The sequence below is a fragment of the Protopterus annectens genome, chromosome 14.part0 (genome assembly GCF_019279795.1).
Source record: "Protopterus annectens isolate FY-2018-M chromosome 14.part0, PAN1.0, whole genome shotgun sequence".
NCBI classification, from domain to species: domain Eukaryota; kingdom Metazoa; phylum Chordata; order Ceratodontiformes; family Protopteridae; genus Protopterus; species Protopterus annectens.
Window position 1 is genome coordinate 141265891 of NC_056748.1, and position 20105 is coordinate 141285995.

Here is a 20105-nt window from a genome sequence, read left to right on the forward strand (position 1 = left end):
TCAGTATGAGAATTTTTTTACAAAAACTGGCCATTCAAAAATAAATACAAAAAGTATTTTAGAATGTACAGAAAAGAAAAGTAAAAAAGAAAAAAAATGGAACACAAAATATTAAGTAAAAAATATTTAAAGTCTTGATAGAGAAAAAAAACTGTTTTATGAAAAAGAAAAAATAATTATACAGAAAAAACATCAGGACAAGGTTAATACATTGTTATATTACCAAAAATATTGCTTACAAGAAAAAAATAAGTAGCATCATAATTATATAAGCATCATACTTATATAACATACTAAAAGAAGGAAAGATAATAAGAGAATTAAAAAATAATGAAGGGAAACACATTGAAACAAGGAGAAATATATGAAATAATTAATGAATATGTATTAGATTTGTATAGTAAAAAAGAAGCTAACATAGAAAAAATTATAATGCTGGAAACGTAAATAAGGAAGATAATGACTATTTAGAGAGAAGAATAAATATAAATGAGGTAAATGAGACCTTGAAATATATTAATGTTAATTCGATTACACATTTGGACAGAACTGAATATTGTACGTTTAAAGAAATTGTATGACTGGCAAAAAATAGTGTTTACAGAAATAATGAATGAGTGGCTAGAAAGAGGAATCAAGTATAAAGAAATTGTGCAGGTGTGATACAATTTATATTAAAGAAAGGAGATAGAGATTAAATAAAAGAAACTGGAGACCAATTACACTGAATAACAGATTATAAAATTATAACATTTTCATGAGAATAGTAACTAAAAGACTACAATGTAAAATAGAAAGATTATATGATCAGAATGTATTTGGGAGAAAAAGAAAGGGGAGTCAAGACCTAGTGTGGATAATAAGGGAAATAATTGTAGATATTATTAATAAAAATGTGGAAACAAAAATCATGATAGGTGATGTCAATAAGATATATTATAATATTCAGTATAAAGCATTATGGGGAATTTTACAAGCATACAACATAAGTGAAAAGGTATTACAAGTAATTAAAACAATATATGAAAAGAATTATATGAAACCGAAAGTAAATGGGTGCATTGGGGAAGATTTGAAAATAGAGTGTGGTATAAAACAAGGATGCCCTGCAAGCAGTATGATCTTTGCTATAATCATGAACACAATAGTAATAGAAATTAATAAAATGTCAAATAAGGGAGAATATATAATGATAGAGGTAATACAGTTACCAATAACGTATACTTATGCTGATGATATTGTAGTAATAGCAAAAGTAAAATCTTGATGGAAAAATTAATGAAAAATTGAGTATGCAGTTTAAGAAAAAAGCAAAGGATTTGTATATGAAGGCATTATAGGAAACATGGAATACAATAAAAAGAGGATAGATATTTTAGAAATAGTATTTGGAAGGACAGAATACAGACATGAACAATGGGAAAAAGTTATTAAAGTAATCAAAGACCATCACATTCAGGAAGCCATATGTGTTCATACAAAAAGAAAGCACATTTAGTAAACATCATAATAATAAGTAAAATGACGTATATTGCAAATGTTTATATGATGCCAATGAAATATGAAAAAGAAATTATGCAGACAATTTTTTTCATTTATTTGGGGGTCATGACTGAACCCAGTTAAGAGGGTAATTTTGTATAAGAAACATGAACGAGGGGGACTGGGGCTGATACAGCCTATTTAAGTATGTATAAAGGACTAAAAGGAATAATGGAAAATAATAAAGATTTTTGGCATAAACAATAATGTATTGTACATATAGAGAAATTTGGGATGAAGTGGAAATGAAAAAAATAAAAGTGTTATTAATGAAGAAATGAAATAATTTTACAGTAAAATTGTATTGTGGAAATGAAAAAAAATGTGATAGAAATGAACAGAAAAGAACAGTATGTTAACATTATGAGATCCTTTTATTTGGGGGATACATGGAAGGAGTTGGAGATAGATACGAAAAAAGCAATAACGACCAGGTACAGAAATGATAAAATAATTGAAGAATGCAGTGATTATTTTGTGGTGGCTGTCCATAGGAAATTTACCAGTGGGGCAAATATGCCATGCAAGAGAAAACAGAATAGAATATGTAATAAATGTAAACAACTGGTCATGTTTTTGTTAAATGTGAGAGAATTCAAAAACTGTGGAAAGAAGCATGCAAACATGATTTGATTAAAACGTATTTCAATTTTGAAATGTTAAACCTGGACATGATATAGTATGAGTTTCATGGGACAAGATCCCAGAATGAAGCTAAGAAAATGGACAGAATCATGTTTTATAAAGCAAAGACTACATGGAATGAAAGACTTAATGAAATCAGATGCAATGGAAAATGTACAGTGACAAAAATACTGGAAGAAATACGTTTTTGGTTGTGGGGGGAAATACTTAAAATGGAAAAATCTGTACATTGAATGATGTTAGAATATGTAAATATTGCAAATATGTAAAAATATGAATTGTATATATGTATAGAAATAAAAAAATAACATTTTTGATAGGTGTGGGATCTTTTACATCCCGCTGAGCTACCACTAACTCAAGCAGACGTACCTTGGTACACGATCTAAATCCATCTAAAGATGAAACACACTGGAGTACAGCATCACCTATGCTACACTGCAATGTCAGCAATCCAATCACCTGCAGTTAGAACACAATCCACAGCCTTCTAGTCTTTCAACAGCAAAGGGGAGTATGCTACATGTTACACAACTCACACTACATCTGAGCTCAGAAAATTATGCAACATTATAAGACCTTCTTGAGGCTCTACTACCTTATTCTTAAAGTTAAAATGTGAAAAAATGTATGACGTAAGATGCGCTTGTTGACATGGGTATAGTACAATAGGACAAACAGAGACTTTGTCTTCAAAAGAACCAGAGAGAGATTTAGTGCTTCATGAGTTAACTTGAACGTTGTCTGACCAAACAGCACTTGAGCATAAATGAAGCATTTAAGAAGTAAATTAGTTTCAATTATCTTTACAATTAGTTGTAATTCAGAAGAAGGAAACCTTTCATCCTACAAATTTTCCATTGTTGTGGAGCTGTACTGAATGTGACACACAAACTGCTGCCAAAAATATTCTTATTTGTTCATATAAATCGATGTTATTCTGTGCTTGCTGATTAATCAGAAGACTTAACACTATAAATCACTTAAAAAGCATTACACTGTGCACTAATACCTCTCAACCTCTTAGTTAAAGAATCTGGACAATGTCTAAACTAACGGGAGAACAAAGGCCGAAAAATAGGGACAGATTTTAAATATTGTTCTTACAAACTTAGAAAGATGTTACAATAACAGGATTTGTGTGGCATGCATTTTCAGAAGGATATAAAGTCTGAAACTCAAATGTTATTATTATTTAGGGACTGCAGTCCTCTGATTTGGCAGAAAACCACTAATTTTGTGAGTAACAGATCAAAAATATGAGGCAAAAATCTGGACAGTTTAGAAGTATGTCAACACTGGAAAATACTGGAAGTGAAAATATGCCATTAAATAGAAGGGAAACTACATAAAGAAATCTTACATGGACTTGAGTAACAGAAAGCAGCTGGTTTGAAGTGCAAAGCTAAGTAACCGGCATTCTGCAACGAAGAGCAGATGTCCATATTCACAACCTTTAGCAACCACAGCCAAATACAGCATAAAAGTAGCAAACTGCCCAGTCAGGCCAAGCACTGACTCCCTGATTCTTAACAAACTGTGACCATTATCAAGCACATTGTCCATCATTCACCCATTTACTTACTCCGGTTAAGGTCTCCAGGTAGTGATATATCAAATAAAAAAAGTGATTTTGCACCCCAGGTCCTCTACCACTTACATATACTAACTTTGAGATTGCAAAACCATGACAAAAGGTAAATTCATGGTAATATTTAATATTGTCTGCTCCATATACCTGCATGCCCCATGACACATCTATGCATTCTCTGAGTTCCTGCATGACCCATGACATGCCTATCCATTCTGCTCCATATAGCTGCAGGTCCTTTGACACATCTATCTATTCTGCTCGATATGCCTACATGACCCGTGACACACCTATCCATTCTGCACTGTATACCTGCATGACCCATGACACACCTATTCATTTAGTTCAGTGTACCTGCATGACCAGTAACACACCTATCCATTTTGCTCCATGTACCTGCATGACCCATGACACAACTATCCATTCTGCTTCACATACCTGCATGACCTGCAACACACCTATCCATTCTGCCCTGTATACCTGCATGATCCATGACACACCTATCCATTCTGCTCAGTGTACCTGAAAGACCAGTGACACACCTATTTATTCTGATCCATGTACTTGCATGACCAGTGATACACCTGTCCATTCTGCTCCATGTACCTGCATGAGCAGTAACACATCTATCCATTCTGCTTCGTGCACCTGCATGACCCATGGCACACCTATCCATTCTGCTCCATATACCTGCATGACCCATGACACACCTATCCACTGTGTTTCATGTACCTGCATGACCTATGACACACCTGTCGCATTCTGCTCAGTGTATCTGCATGACCAGTAACACAGCTATCCATTCTGCTTCATGTACCTGCATGGCCTGTATTCATTGTGCTCTGTAAACCTGCATGACCCATGACACACCTATCCATTGTGTTTCGTGTACCTGCATGACCTATGACACACCTGTCGCATTCTGCTCAGTGTACCTGCATGACCAGTAACACAGCTATCCATTCTGCTTCATGTACCTGCATGGCCTGTATTCATTGTGCTCTGTAAACCTGCATGACCCATGACACACCTATCCACTGTGTTTCATGTACCTGCATGACCTATGACACACCTGTCGCATTCTGCTCAGTGTACCTGCATGACCCATGACTTATTACAACATGCAGAAGCAGGGTTTGCTCCTTACTGTGATTCATTGTAATCAGTAATTAACAAACGATGTTTTTGATAGATGCACTTAATGAAAATTCAGTGCAAAGTCTCATGATAATCTGTTTTGTTCTCTTCACATTAAAAAGTACTCACTTGCTGAACATTTAACAAACTGAACAGCAATTGCCAAATTGTTACAGAAAATGTTCAACCAGAAAACACTGGTAAAGAAAGAAAAAAATTGCTTTCATTCAGAAGCGTTAGAAAGACAAAATCATGAATGCATCACTGTACATCACTGCATTAACATTTCAAAATTGTATGTTTTAGGTAAGCAGAAATCTTAACTTATGTTGAGCTGGTACAGTTTCAAGGACACAAATCTTGGTCACAGTAAGTTAGCTTGTTGCATAAATTCCAAATACACTTAACTAAAAACCTTACTCTCTGATACATCTAACTTGCCTTCTTAAGACTCACAATAGGAGAAAATACAGGATAATTCAAAATGATACATTTTGATTTTAAAATACATGAAATGAACTATTCATTATCTATGGCCAGCAAATCACCTCATTGTCTAAAATGGTAGAAAATCAACAAATGTAATTAAGATTAATTGTCAGAGCAAGTGTTTAATAATGTATTCACTGTTATAAGCAAAATAAAGCCTCTTGAATGTGAGAATATCCAAACATCTAAAGTACGTCTGCCAAATAAACCAGACCAATGAACTGGTCCAAAGAACCTTTCCATTACAACTTTCTGCCAAAATATAGCAGCCACGTTTATCCAAAGAATGAAAAAAACAAGTGCAATAATGTATTGCTGTTCCAGTAACTGTCATTTAACAAACAAGTCCAATTATGAATCGAATGACTGCAAATAAAAACAACAATAAAACAATGTGTCAACTACCTGTCAGCACCATTTATGGCAGATTTTAAACTGCTGATGAACAGTAAATACACCTGCAAAAAGCAGTTCAAAGGTAAATGAAAGTATGTATTGAGTATACATGGATTAAAGCAAGAAGTTTCCAGATTTGTCATTGGAAAGGCTATACAAAACAACAAGGCATTAAAAAGTTTCCTATAATATTTGTGGCACTGCAACTTGATGGTGATGAGAATTCCAACACTTTGAAGGACAATACAGAATTAGAGCATAAAAATTATCACCCCGTCGATAACCGAAAAACGAAGCATGCGGTACTTCACTGCTTGCCAGAAGAGTGGGGCAACTTCCTGCTTCTAAATGTTTACATCCTGTCTTTTGATTAATGCTATTTCGCAGTTCTAAACATTGCAAGTTTGAAAATATCTTTAAAAGAGAATGTTTGCAAAAAAGAAAACATTAATAAGGAAGCTTTTTGCATGTTTCTGGAGAACAAAGATACATACAATTTAGTTTCATACTATCGGGGAAATAAAAGGAGGCAAGATTAAACCAATATACTACACACAAACTGCAGAAGTCACTATCACAAAAATCTGATATTTTTGTAACTGTATTTCCCCTTCAGGGTCTTGCTACCACCAGTGTTTGCCAGTAGGGACCCAAAGAAAAGCAAACTGTCAGTATATACATGAATAGGGCTTAATGAACATCGTGGAATGAGACATCTAAGAACAAGCAGCAGATTAAACAAGCTGTCCTACATTTCCTACCCTCTTTCAGGAAATGCATAAAAACAGTAACAAAATCCTGTATCTGGGACTGGGTGGAAGCCAGTACAAGCACCAAGGGGACCTCCATCTTCTTGTTGACCATCAGACACCTCAGCCTTTCCTAGCGTGACACATAGCATTTACTGAATACTAAGCTGTTAACATTTTTCTGCCAGACTTCCAGTATTTTAGACCTATTTCCAAATATGAATCTGTAATGTCTGATCCATGATGTCGGTGCTCTCTCATAATTAAATAATACTTTTAAGCAGATATAACTACAGCAATGGCAAGTCTGGCAAATATCTCTGAATAAACTACATGCAACAGTAGCCAGCTAGACACACAATGCTCCATTCAGAATACACAGATGAATTGCTATGCTCTACCTATCTGCTCAGAATTTCCTATGGTATATGAGCACGGTGCAAGACCACTATGACAGACAGATGATATCAAACATCTTCCACACCAGCTTATTAAACAATCACAAGAGACAATCTAGTATGTGTTATACAAGTCCTGAATATGATGCACACAAAATGCAAATACATTTTTGTTTCACAGATTCTAGTATGCTATAAAATGAGAATGTCATTTATTCACTACACCAATTTGATTTCATAAACATTATCAGAATGTTCTCACTCACTTAATGTTTCAGCCTATAGTAAACAATGTAACCACAGCACACCACACAAACTGCCAATTAAACACACTCAAATGAAAATATGTCTAAAAGGAAATTGTACGGAGGACTAAAAGCAGTACTTAACTTAATGGGTTACATTAATGCAGACTCAAAATATAACCAGCCACTGTCTTCAGACAACTTCCATTCCTGTGCATACGTGAACTATTTATCTATTTTGATCACAACAACATTCAAGTGAAGCCGACAGCCAATTTTAGATAAAGAAGGCCTCAGGCGATAACTGCATTAACACATCAAAACACTGTGACACAGAATGCATTTACTGCAAAACACATTCTGAATCTATTCAAAACAGAAGCTTGGTGTCTAAATATTTCTGTGCCCCATATAAACTGTCACTTAAATTTGATGATGGCAAACAGACACAGATGTTTATGCCGTGTACTGCAGCAAACAAAAAAGTAAAATAAAATACAATTATAAAACATCAGATCAAACACAATGCTATTTAGATGTTTACTTTTGATCTAAATTAAAACAATGTGGGTATTAACGGTACCTCTCTACGTCGAGATGCCCAACAGGTTTGTTTGATTTTCCAAACAACAGCAGCGACCAATAGTAGAGACAAAAAGCAGCTGAAAATACAACAAAATAATGTCATGACATTTGAGAACTTGGTTAAGTAACTTTTGTGAGGTCATATGATCTGTTTCGCTACTACTCTCAGCAAACAAAAACACATCTTTGAGAAAGAAATTGTTTTATACAGAGCCTTAAAATGACTTGTGATTTATGCATTTCATCTGTAAATAATGACTTACTGTTGTTTAATTAAGAGCAGTTTATAATTATCTACAACTAAAAATGAATGAAACTGAATCAATGTAATTACCATGTTATTAACAGTCTAAATTGTACAATATCAGTGTTAATACTAACACTATCGATAATTAAGATTACAGATTAATAACTCCTACCGCTTTTGGCATTCTTTCCATAAATGTACACTAACATTTCTTATAGTACCTTGACACTTGGCAGGCATTTAGGTAAAATCAGTACTTACTACGACACATTCAATTTATATACATGTCTTGTAGTGATAGGAATATAGGAGAACAGCTCACAATTACACGGTACAGCTTTATTTTGTGTTTCTTCTCCCACATTTCAACATCATAATACACATCATAAATCTTGACTTTGATGGACAAGTATCAGCAAGTGTCTCAGCGTTGTTTTGGTTATCAATAAGTGTAACCCCAGAAAAATGGTATTTTTGTAGTGCCCCTGCCCCGTTTCATTTCGTCAGTCCTATACTGCATGATTTGTCTCCTTGTATTTGTTTTTGGGAGCACAGCACTGATCTCCATGAACCTTTTTCAGAGTCAGCCCGGGAGCTGTCTTGTTCAAAGTCACACAGTTTGGCAAATGGAGGCGGGGAGGGAATCAAACCTTGCAGCTTTGTAGCGCAGGAGACAGCTCATTATCAAATTCTTAATCTTCTAAGCAAACTGTCAGACTGGTTTCAAACATTACAATTAAAGAACATGCAACTCATTGCCATGTTTTCTAACTCAAGATAGTTCTAGGTACAGTACATACTGCTGCATTCAGTTGTTGTTGTGTCTTTCAGCTTTTCCCGGTTAGGGGTCGCCACAGCGGAACTCCGGTCCGCTAATGACTGGCAGTTCATTTTTACGTGCTGAGTTGCCAGCCCTGACACACAACCTTCAACGAAGGTATGCCCATTCACGCATGTCTCCACACAGAAGACGCTCGAGCTGAGAACCAAACCAGACAGCGTCTTACTGTGAGGCGACAACGCTACCGCAGCACCACCTCCGCGGATACTGTAATATAAAAAAATGAGGTTTATGTTTTTAAATGACAAATTAACTAAGGGACTCACTTTCAGCCCACAGTCTAACCTACTATTGCATTCTTAGAGTGACTTAAAAGCAAGGTGCAACAAACAAGTGACTCATCATAGTGAGAGTTAATGTACAAAGATGAGGCAGTGAGGCCAGTAAACAAACAAGCCTCGTGAGTCTGGAAAGCACTTCTGCAACTTCTGTTAAGACACGTGGAATGTAGGTAAGCGACACAAATGGCAGTAAGAAAAAGGAAGTCAAAGGTGACCAGAAGGCAGTCACATGACTAGAGCAGATGCACATCTACTGCTACTAAGATGTCTTTATGTCTGTAATAATATAAAGAGGTAAGTACCAGTGAATAGCTGGGTGTTGCCTTATTACATGAATATACTGCGCATTTGAACATCTCTCCGATCTTTAGAGGATATTACATTATTTACTGCCTTCATGAAAGGCACCTTCATAAGCAGGAATGACTTTTACCATTCTGACCAAGACTGTTTCGGTTTCTGATATCTGCAGTCACACAAGGCAGAAGGTTTGATTCCTATACGCGTCTCACTCTACACAAATTTAACTCAAAGAACTCACCAAAATGCCCATATTGTATAGATCAAACAGCCGACCTCCTACATATGTTTTGGAGTTGTAAATGTATTTTCAAACTCTGGAATTCCTTGAAACTTCAACTACAAAAAATGGGATATCAACATTCCACACTCTCCTGGGAATTTACGATTTTGCATATTCCACCACCCAACTTGGAAAGAACCCAAAGAATTATACTAGTCAATATTTTTTTGTTGATGAAGTTATATATAGCTTCCAATTGGTTGAACCCTTTACAGGCATCATGGCAAAATTTCAAGATAGTAGCCACCAAACATATTCTAGCACATAAATTTCTAATTAGTGATTATAAGAAAAATGTAAACAATACAAAAATATGGGAACAAATCTTTAACATTGTATTAGCTTAAACTTCCATTCCACTATTCTCTGGGAAAAACTGAATAACTGTTGAATTTTATTGAGATAAGTCTTATATGGTTACTAGTTATTTTTTCTTCATTATATATTTTTTTTTTTTAGAAGTGTATAGGTATGTATAATGATTCTATGTAACTGTTGGAAGCATTCATGTACATATTGTAAGTAGTTGGTAGTACTGTATTAGTTGTTTGGAAAAAATAAAATAAAGAATTATTATTGAAAAAAAAAAAGAAGGTTTGATTCCTGATACCGCACTGCAGCTGCACTTCTCAGCTTGTAAGCACTAAAGCTCAAAGGAAGACCACAAGGCATCCTCCCAACGGGTCCAAGATTACTGCACTTTTAAATATGAATGCATTTTCAGGTGAGGGGAGGAGAGAACTGACACATTATGGGGAAGGGCAACATGTTAATACACATCTTTTGGGGTTACAAATTGCACCATGGGGTGATGCAATACAGAAATACTGGGCATGTGATTATGCCTATCACAAAAACGCATGCCCAGTGTCAGTGTAATATAGTCAGTTTACAAGAATGACCTTTGAATACAATAATAAGGAGGGGAACAGTAATTAATAGGTTCACAGCTAAGTACCAGGCTAGCAGCCTTTGTGGACTAATTTAAGCCTGGCCAATTTCCCTTTTGGTGCTTGAATTAACTTATCTACTTTGGCTTTACGCATCCCATGGTCAATAATTCTATATTACCCCTAGTGAGAATAAGTGGGATTATATCATAGATAATTCAAGGGGACTCATATGTGGGATAAAGCACTGTAAAGCTGAGGATTTTGAATTAGACCAATATGCAGTGCTCTGAATCTATTCACCCAAATGCATATGCATTTTTTGTAGTCCACAATAAGAAGACAGACTGGAAGATAAGTTATACATCTCTTTATATATGGTTTGGACATTAAGGGTTGCAGTAGCTGTCCACCACAACAGCTGTCCCTAATGCACTATATCATTTAGAGAGGTTCATAGGCAGATACTAGGCTATTGGCTCTAGGGCCTATATAAGCCAAGCCAAAAATGTACCTTGGCTTTCGCCACACAAGAACATTATTTTCCTGTGCCCCTGTCGAGCAGAGCCACAGAGGTGATCCCCGGGGTGAATTTCCTATTTCCCATCCAATCACCAATATTTTTCTTGAAGAGTGCTAATGAGGAGCTTTGTTTGATATAGATAGGTAGTTTGTTTCAGAGTATGGGAAGTCTCTGGGACAGGAATCTATCCCTCCAGCATGTTCTGTTTATTGTGGTGACAAGGTTTAGGTCCCTAGAGCATGTAGCTTGGAGGGACTGGGATTTTGTTTAAGTGGTGCATGTCCAACAGCTGGAGTTTTTTGAGACCATCTGCATAGGGCATCTGTTTGAGGCAGGTAATCCTCTTTGTGGGTATTTCTGCAACACTTCCAGTTGTTGATGTCTTGCGAGGTATATACCAAAAGGGGCAGTGTACTCTATAATGGACCTAATGAGTGACAAGTAGAGGGGAACAATGACCTCTTTTTTCCTGGATGAGAAACCTTTTGTGATGAGGTGTGCCACGTAGAAGGATTTCCTGACTACTGGTGCGATGTGATTATAAAAGGAGAGACTACTGTCCACCTGTGTCCCAAGGTCTCTTATCACACTTTCGGTGTTAAGTAGACTACCACCTATGTGGTAGCTCATGGGTACAGAGTTTTTACCAAAGGGGATGACAACACACTTTTTGGCATTGAGCTTGAGGCCATGGCTTTGACAACAGGCATCTGTCTCAGTGAGGCCCTTTTGTAGGATGTCCACATTGTTAGGAGATTTGATTATGGCTCCTAGTTTGCAGTCATCTGTGAACTTTGTTAGCCAAAGACCTTCTGTGTTAGCCTGTACTTCAGAGAAGTAGATACTAAACAGGAGAGGACCTAGGACTGAACCCTGTGGTACTCCACTTGTCTCTGGTATGAAGTCGGATTTGGAGTCTGCTACTTCACAGTGTGGGTTCTGTCAGTGAACCAGTTGGCAACCCATCTTGTGACATAGGTATTTATATCTAGTTTATTGAGTTTATCTATAATTCCAGAGTGGGGGATAGTGTCAAAATCCTTGGCGAGATCTAGATAGGCTGTGTCAACCACCTTACCCTTGTCTATGGCTTTGGTGACTCCTTCAAAGACGTCTATCAGGTTTAGGAGACATGATCTGCCTTTTACAAACCTGAACTGGGTGGGGTCCAGAATTTGGAGTGTACTAATGTTTTTGTTTATAAGATCCTTGATGATAAGTTCCATGGCCTTGAAGACCAGGCTCGTTAGGCTAATTGGGCGGTAGTTCCCAGGGTCCGTGGTGGCTCCCCCTTTGTGGAGTGGGATAACCATCACTGTGTGCCATTCAGTGGGCACAAAGCCTGAGGTGAGACTATGATTGAACATGGTGCTTAGGTGGGGTGCCAGTTCATTCTGCAGTTCATGCAGAACGCAGCCGGGGATGTCGTCCGGTCCCATGGATGTTGTGTTCTTGGCTTTGGATAGTGTGGTTTTTACCTGTGCAGCCATGATTACAGAAACTTTGCATTCTTCCGGTATAGAGATGGGCCCTTTAGGGGGTGAGAGGGGGTAAAGTTAGCACTGATCCTATCTGCCAGGATGTTGGCAATATCAGTTGGTTCTGTATATTTAGTGTTATTGTGCTGTAACTCAGAGCAGATCTGAGTGTTGGCACTGAGATTCTTGACATAGCTATAGAATGCTTTGTGGTTGTCTTTAGAATCAGCGGTAATTTTGTTTTCATAACTAGCTTTGGAGGATTGTATGAGGGATCTCAGCTTTTTACTGAGGCTGACCAGGGAGTTCCTCCAATCATGGGATTTTACTCTTTTTTGCAATAGTTTCTTCCTTCTGTTGTGCAGTTGGCTTATGGCAGGGGACCACCGGATTGGCTTCCATTTTTTGGAAGATAGCTTCTTGGTTCTGGTAGGGATAGCACAATCCATGCACTCGTGTAAGTGCTTATAAAGTGCATTTGTGTAGGATTCAGCAGTCATACCTCTATTGTCCATCTGCATGGGTGCCGTGAAGTTTGCCACTTCTGTCTTAAGAAGTGTGAAGTTGGCTTTGGAGACATTTTTTATGGTGGTTTCCCTAATCGGGGGGGAGGGGGTGGGATGTGGATGTCTAGCGTGATTAGCTTGTGGTCGGATCTGACCAATGAGGAATTGACCTCTGGTGTGGAACACGTCGCCCATGTTGGAAATGACCAGGTCTAGGATACTGTTGCCCCTGGTGGGGGTGTGGATGAGTTGATCCAAGGCGTTGGAATTGATGAATTCCAGAAAACATTGAGCAAAAGAGTTGGTACACGAGTCAGTTAATGGTGGGGTAGTTGAAATCGCCAATTATTAGGGTGTTGGGTTGTACCCTAATATTTTCCAGTGTATCAAGAAATGATAAGTGGGAATCCTGGGGCATGGTGGGGGATCTGTAGCAAGTTACAATTTGGATTGCGGTCTTTCCCAGAGTTAGTTGCACATGGATAATCTCGGGTGCATTATGCTGAGCAACTAGCCTGGAGGTGTGGATATCCTTAATGAATATGGACACGCCTCCACCTTTAGTGTTTCGGTCCAGGTTAGGTGGCCGAAAGGTGTGGTATGAATTATAGCCTAGTAATACAGGGGTGCTCTTTGGAGACTTGAACCAGGTCCATGTTATTACTGCATATTACTGCACAGATGTCGATGTCCTCCATTTTAAGGAGTGCCTCGAGTGAATGCATTTTGAGGTTTAGACTTCTAGCATTGAGTAGCATTACCCTCAGATTTTGCTTGCTTGTACCTGTTAAGGTGGTGAATTTGTCATTTGAACCTTTCCTAAAAAAAGCACTATAGGTGTGCCAAGAGCCTTAGCCAGTATTCAGAATCCCAAGGGTGACAGGTGCAGGCCATCTCTGGCAAAGCATCGTGGTCTGTTGAACATGTCATCCCAGGCAGACAGATACTGGAGTCCCTTAGAATAACACAAGACGCTTATCCAATTGTTGAAGTCAGTCATTTTGTCCTTGTACTGTGGTATCATTCTGGGTGATGGCAGGATGCTACTCAGGGCTAGGGTCATACCTGCCTGGTCTACAAGATTGGAGAGCTCCTCCATGTCTCTTTTCATGTAGTCCAAGGAGGTACATCTCCGGTCATTCACACCAACATAGACAATGACAGAGTCATATTTGTACTTGTCGCGGAGTGACCTGAGTGCATGTGTTATGTGGCAGATCCTGGCAGCTGACAGTAACTTTCTCCTTGTTTAGCCCGGTGAGTGGAACATCAGTGTGCCTGACTATAGAGTCACCTATGACTAGAGTGTTGGGTACGTTGTTCTTCCTTATGGGCTGTGGTTGAGTGGCACACTGAGTTTGTCGGCTACGTGTCATTTGGGTTGTGTTGGGGGGGTGGAGGTTGCTTGCGTTTCTGCTTTGGAGGTCTCTGTTGCTTGAGCAGATTTTTATTGAGAGTGTCCATGAATGTAGGTGTGGGTTTTGTGTTTCTATGTGTGTGTGTTGGTGGTGTAGGTTTTGAGGGACTATGTGATGAGTGTGGTGTGGTGCAAGTGTTTACCTTCTCCTCTTGACTGTCTAGTCCAGTCTTGGGTGAAGAGAGCTTTGCTTCCAGTGTGGCTATATAATTGCATCTCACACAGGTTGTAGTGCTGGGTGGTAGGAGGAGAGGGTTGTCTGTGTACATAAGGCAATTGCTGCATTGCCCGAAGATGCCCAGATTCATCAAATAGACAGGAGAAAACACCAGGAGCTGACCCTTAGACATGCCTGGATAGGTGCTTATTTATTAAGTACTAAAAACTGTTTTCCTCTAGACAAGTGAGGAAAGTTGAGTGCTGTAGTAATTTTCAGCTTATTTAGTGCTTACAATGAGTTCTGAACAAGTGCTTTCCTCAAAGAAACAGATAGTGCTAAAACTACAAAACTGACTAGTTCTAAGGGAAAATTTGAAAAGCAGACTTTATGGCGCTGGGAATAGTTTAACACTAGCTAAGTAGCAATGCATAAAGTGCATTTTTTTAATATAACAGTAGCAAATGAGCAAATTGATTTAAACAAATTAACCAATAAAAAGCTAAAAACCGAGCCCCGTTCCAGCAGTCTTCGATCAGACAAGTTCTAACTGCACACTCCTGCCACTAGGGTGCAGGGGAACCTTCTCCAAAAAAAGATGGTCTGGATTAGTGCTCAAGTTATACAAACAAAGCTAAATTCAGCAGGTCTGAATTTAGTCTATGCTACAGCAAACAAGGAGTACCAGTTTCAGAAAGAAACAGTTAAAATAAGCAGGCACAATAAGCCTTTAACCAGAAACTCCCAGCTCAGAAGGGCAGAATCTATACTCTCCTCCCACAAGAGTGCAGACTACACCTTCTTAATGTAAAATAACTGGCCCAAAGCCCAAGTGCTTAAACCAGAACTAATACATTGAGTAACAGATAGCTTCACTTACCAGAATGCACCAGTGCACAATCTCACTGGGGGTGTAATGGTCCCCCCATCACTCAATCATTCCCTGCAAAGTACTTCCTTTGATAAATTAGTCATAATTGGCTGTCCACCAAATTTTTTTATGATATTATTAAAGCACTAAAACATTACTTCACTAATGGCTTCCTGCCTCTCAATCACTTTACTCCTCCCAAAAAAGGCAGTATTGAAAACATGGTCCAAAACAGAATGCTACCTTATTTAACAAACCCTGTATGTGCAAAGGTAAAGATGTTGAAAACAACTCATTTTGTATGGTTCTAATGATGCCACAGTGCTGTAAGTGCATAAGACAGAACACAGTTGTGACTGGTCATTTAATCCAATGACATCATCACTCCAGAAACATGACTGTTGACTGATTCATGGCTGCACCAATCACTGAGTAGAAAGCAAAGCACTGCACAGTCTGTGGTGGGCAATGGAGCAGACAGAAAAGTGAAGCACTTAGAAAGGTATGCGTACTTCTTTCAGACGCACTGACACACAGCATCTATGAAACATCATAAAATCATTTTATAAAAATTTAACAGCACTGGATCCCTACTGAGATGTCATTTAAGGATATGTACATTAAATTAGTACTGTTAAGGATGGATCAAAAGACACTCTTGCAGGGTACTGAGAAGATGAGAAGAATGCTCTTCTCAATAAACACTTTCAAAAATTCACAAAGGTGCAAAGGCACAGGACTGGAGCCTCTGGCCATCTCCATGAAATGTGTTCTCATACTGCCACCATCCTTTGAATAAGACATTAAACCAAGGTTCCACCCACGTGAGTTGCTGGTGGTTCAAATGGAAATAAAAGTTTATACGACACTTATTAAAACAGTATAAGAATTTTGCAAGTGTTCTCGTCAAATTATATCTACTCAGTATATAGTCAGGTCTTTCCTGAAAATAGGTCATGCTTAATTTTTGATTATTTTATTTTTATTTTTAAGAGAGTAAGAACAGTGGTCCAAAAACCCTTTTCAGACATGACTAAGGCTGAAAGTACAGTTTTGTACCTACCATAAATGTAGATGTTCGAGTGCTAATACAGCTGCAGTCATATCAGATGGGCTCTTCTGCCGTCAGGTGGGTCCTCGGTCGGCCGAATTCCAAAGTCTAGGTCCGGCATCGGTTGTCGTCGCTTCTTCCCTGACGTCAGTGTGACAGGGGTATAAAAGAACCAGCCGACGCCATCTTCTTCAGTTTTTCTTTCCCCAGATGCCAGGTGCCCCCAGAAGGAAGGCAATACATAAATTTATGTAGTAATGCAATGCAATATAATCAAAATACAGTAGTTGCAAGCAAATACACCATAAAAGAATACCCCAATCAGGTTGTAAGAGGAGGTGTTAGCCAATAGGCCTGTCCCAAGAGGGGAAGGAGGGAGGGAAACCTGGACTGCAGCTGTATTAGCACTCGAACATCTACATTTATGGTAGGTACAAAACTGTACTATGTTCATCGTGCATACAGCTGCAGTCATAACAGATGGGTAGAATCCCAAAGCTAAAAAGGGGTGGTAGGCACTAGGTGGAACTAGGAGGAGCCAGGATGCCCTGCAAGACTGCAGTGGCAAAGCCTGCTCTAGTTTTGGAGTATAATGGTAGGTGGTAGTGCTTGGAGAAGGTATGCACAGAACTCCAAGTGGCTACTTCCAAAATATATTTGGTAGGCACTCCTCTGAGGAAAGCTGCAGAGGTAGCTGTGGCCCTTGTGGAGTGAGATCTGATGCCTGCAGGTACAGTTTTACCATGAAGAGAGTAGCAAAAGCGTATGCAGTGGGCTATCCATTTTGAGAATGTCTGTTTGGAAATTGGCTTCCCTTGAGCTCCTATAGCATAGGACACAAAGAGTTGTTCTGATTTTCTGAAAAGCTTTGTTCTGTCCAAATAATAGCGCAGCTGTCTGTGGATGTCCAATGAATGTAGTAGTCTCTCCCCTTTGCTTTGAGGATTAGGGTAAAATGTAGGTAAGTGGATAGCCTGATTCAAAGCTACCCTGGATACCACCTTTGGCATAAAGGACGGGTTGGTTCATAAGGAAACTCTGTCCTGATGGAAAATGATGAAAGGCTGCACAGCCATGAGGGCTTGTAATTCTGATACCCTGCGAGCTGAGGTGATAGCCAGGAGGAAGGCTGTTTTCCAGGACAAATATTGCAAATCTGTTGAAGCAGCTGGCTCAAAAGGAGGCAAGGTCAGCTTTTCTAGAATGAAAGTGAGGTCCCAAGCAGGTATTGGTTGTTTCCTTGGGGATTTTATATTCTTAGCCCCTCTGAGGAACTGTCTTAAGAGGGGGTGAGAGAATAAAGGTGGATCAGTGTTGTATTCTGCAGAAATGGCTGAGGCATGGATTTTGATGGAGGAGAATGAAAGTCCACTGCTTAGCAGCTCAGCTAGATACTGTAATATTTGAGGTAAATTCAGTTTTCCAGGATTCTGGCCCTTTTTCTCATTCCAGGCATAAAACCGTTTCCATTTTGCGGAGTAAGCTTTTCTAGTAGACGGCCTTCTGGCTTCCAAAATGACTTCCTGTACTTCCTTGGAGAGTAGGGTTTGTTGTGAAGTTAAGGAATCTTCCATGCGGCCAGATTGAGTGTTTTCAGCTGACTGTGAAGAGTTTTGAAGCTGTGCTGAGTCAGAAGAAGAGGCATTAGAGGTAGGGTCCATGGTGGGGAATGCGTTAGGCTCCTCAGGAGTGGGTACCAGTGCTGTCTTGGCCAGTCTGGAGCAATGAGAATCATCTTTGGTCTGTCTGCTCTGGTTTTTATAGAACTTTGGGCAGCAGAGGAAGAGGTGGAAAGGCATAAACTGTCATTGTTGTCCAACTGAAAGAGAGAGCGTCCACTCTCTAGGCCTGTGGATGAAAAGTCCTTGAGCAGAATTTTGTCAATTGGTGATTTTTGTGGGAGGCAAAGAGATCTATGTCTGGCCTTCCCCATGCTTGAATTATCTCTGTAAAAACTTGAGGATGCAACTTCCATTCGTGTGGATCTGTCATATTTCTGCTTAGGTTGTCTGCCAGCGTGTTTTCTTTGCCTGGCAAGTACTGTGCTTGAAGTTCGATTTGTAATTCCAGAGCCATGTTCCAAAGTGACATGGCCAGCCTGCATAGGGGATATGAATGGGTTCCTCCCTGTTTGTTTATGTACCACATTACTGTGGTGTTGTCTGTCCTTATCAATAGTTGACCTGGATGTAGAAGGTCTTTGAAAGCTATAATAGCATTTATCACTGCTAGCATTTCCTTTTGATTGATGTGAAGGTGCTTTTCTTTTTGGGACCATTTGCCCTGAATGCACCGATCTGTCATGCGCCTCAGGCGTAGTCCGAGGCGTCTGTTGTGATGACTTGATTTGCTTGAGGCTTGCAGAATGGGAGACCTGTGTTTGTTTGGCATGCTTGAGCCCACCACAGAAATTCCTTTTGAAGGCATGGAATTAGTGGTATTATTGTTTCTAAACTGTGGCTGTGTTGAGACCATAGGTTTTTCAGGTACCATTGAAGTTTCCTCATATGCAGCTTTGCACATGGGATTAGTAGTATGCAAGATGCCATGAATCCCAGAGCCTGCAGGATTTTCCTTGCAGTCAGCCTGGTGAAATTTGCTAGTTTTCTGAAGTATTGAGTTAGTTGCCCCTGTTTCTCTGGCGTGAGGTAGGCCATCTGGGTGTTTGTGTCCAAATTGGCACCCAGGAAAATTATTTTCTGAGAGGGTACTAGCCTTGATTTCTTTTTGTTGACTGTGTATCCCAGAGAATTCAACAACATTATTACAAAAGCCAGATGTTTCAGAAGTATGTGCTTGCTGTCTGCTTGGATCAGGCAATCGTCCAAGTATGGGTATATTTGTATCCCTTGAAGTCTGCAGTAGGCAATTACTGATGCCAGGCATTTCGTGAATACTCTGGGCGCAGTAGATAAGCCAAAGGGCAATGCAGAGAATTGATAATGGGTTGAACCTGCAAGAAATCTGAGGTATCTTCTGCAATTTTGTCTGATTGGGACATGCAGGTATGCCTCCTTGAGGTCCAATGTTACCAGCCAAGACTCCTTGCCCAGCATGGGAAGAAGCTGCTGTAATGTGAGCATCTTGAATTTTGGTACGAGTAAGAATGTGTTTAGGATGGATAGGTCCAAAATAGGTCCCCAATCTTTTCCCTTCCTTGGTACCAGGAATAGTCTGGAATAAAAACCTTGACCTTGTTCTTGAGTAGGTACCTCTTGAATAGCTTTCATGTCCATGAGATCTGAAATGTGTCTTTGTGCCTCTGCCCTTTGATTGTGTGGCAGGTTTGGCATGCCTCTCATTTTTGGAAGGGTGTGAAAATGGAATCTGTAGCCTCTGTTTATAATGTCCAGGATCCATTTGTCTTTTGTGACAATATGCCAATTTTTCGAAAATAATGCCAGTTTTCCGCCTAAGGGTGCTGCCATTTGAGCCTTGCTTGGCATGCAAAGGGGAAAGTCATTGGGTTTGCTTTCTGAATGG

At 39.1% G+C, this 20105-nt stretch overlaps 1 protein-coding gene across 1 annotated transcript in view; it reads right to left on the minus strand.

Moving 5' to 3' along the window:
- The window catches only part of ATRNL1 (attractin like 1), a gene marked incomplete in the record, with an annotated part of 6064901 nt that overhangs the window by 1429670 nt on the left and 4615126 nt on the right, over positions 1-20105 (minus strand). Inside the window, 1 exon segment of the mRNA XM_044055896.1 lies at positions 7776-7854. Coding sequence (XP_043911831.1) covers positions 7776-7854 — 79 coding nt within the window.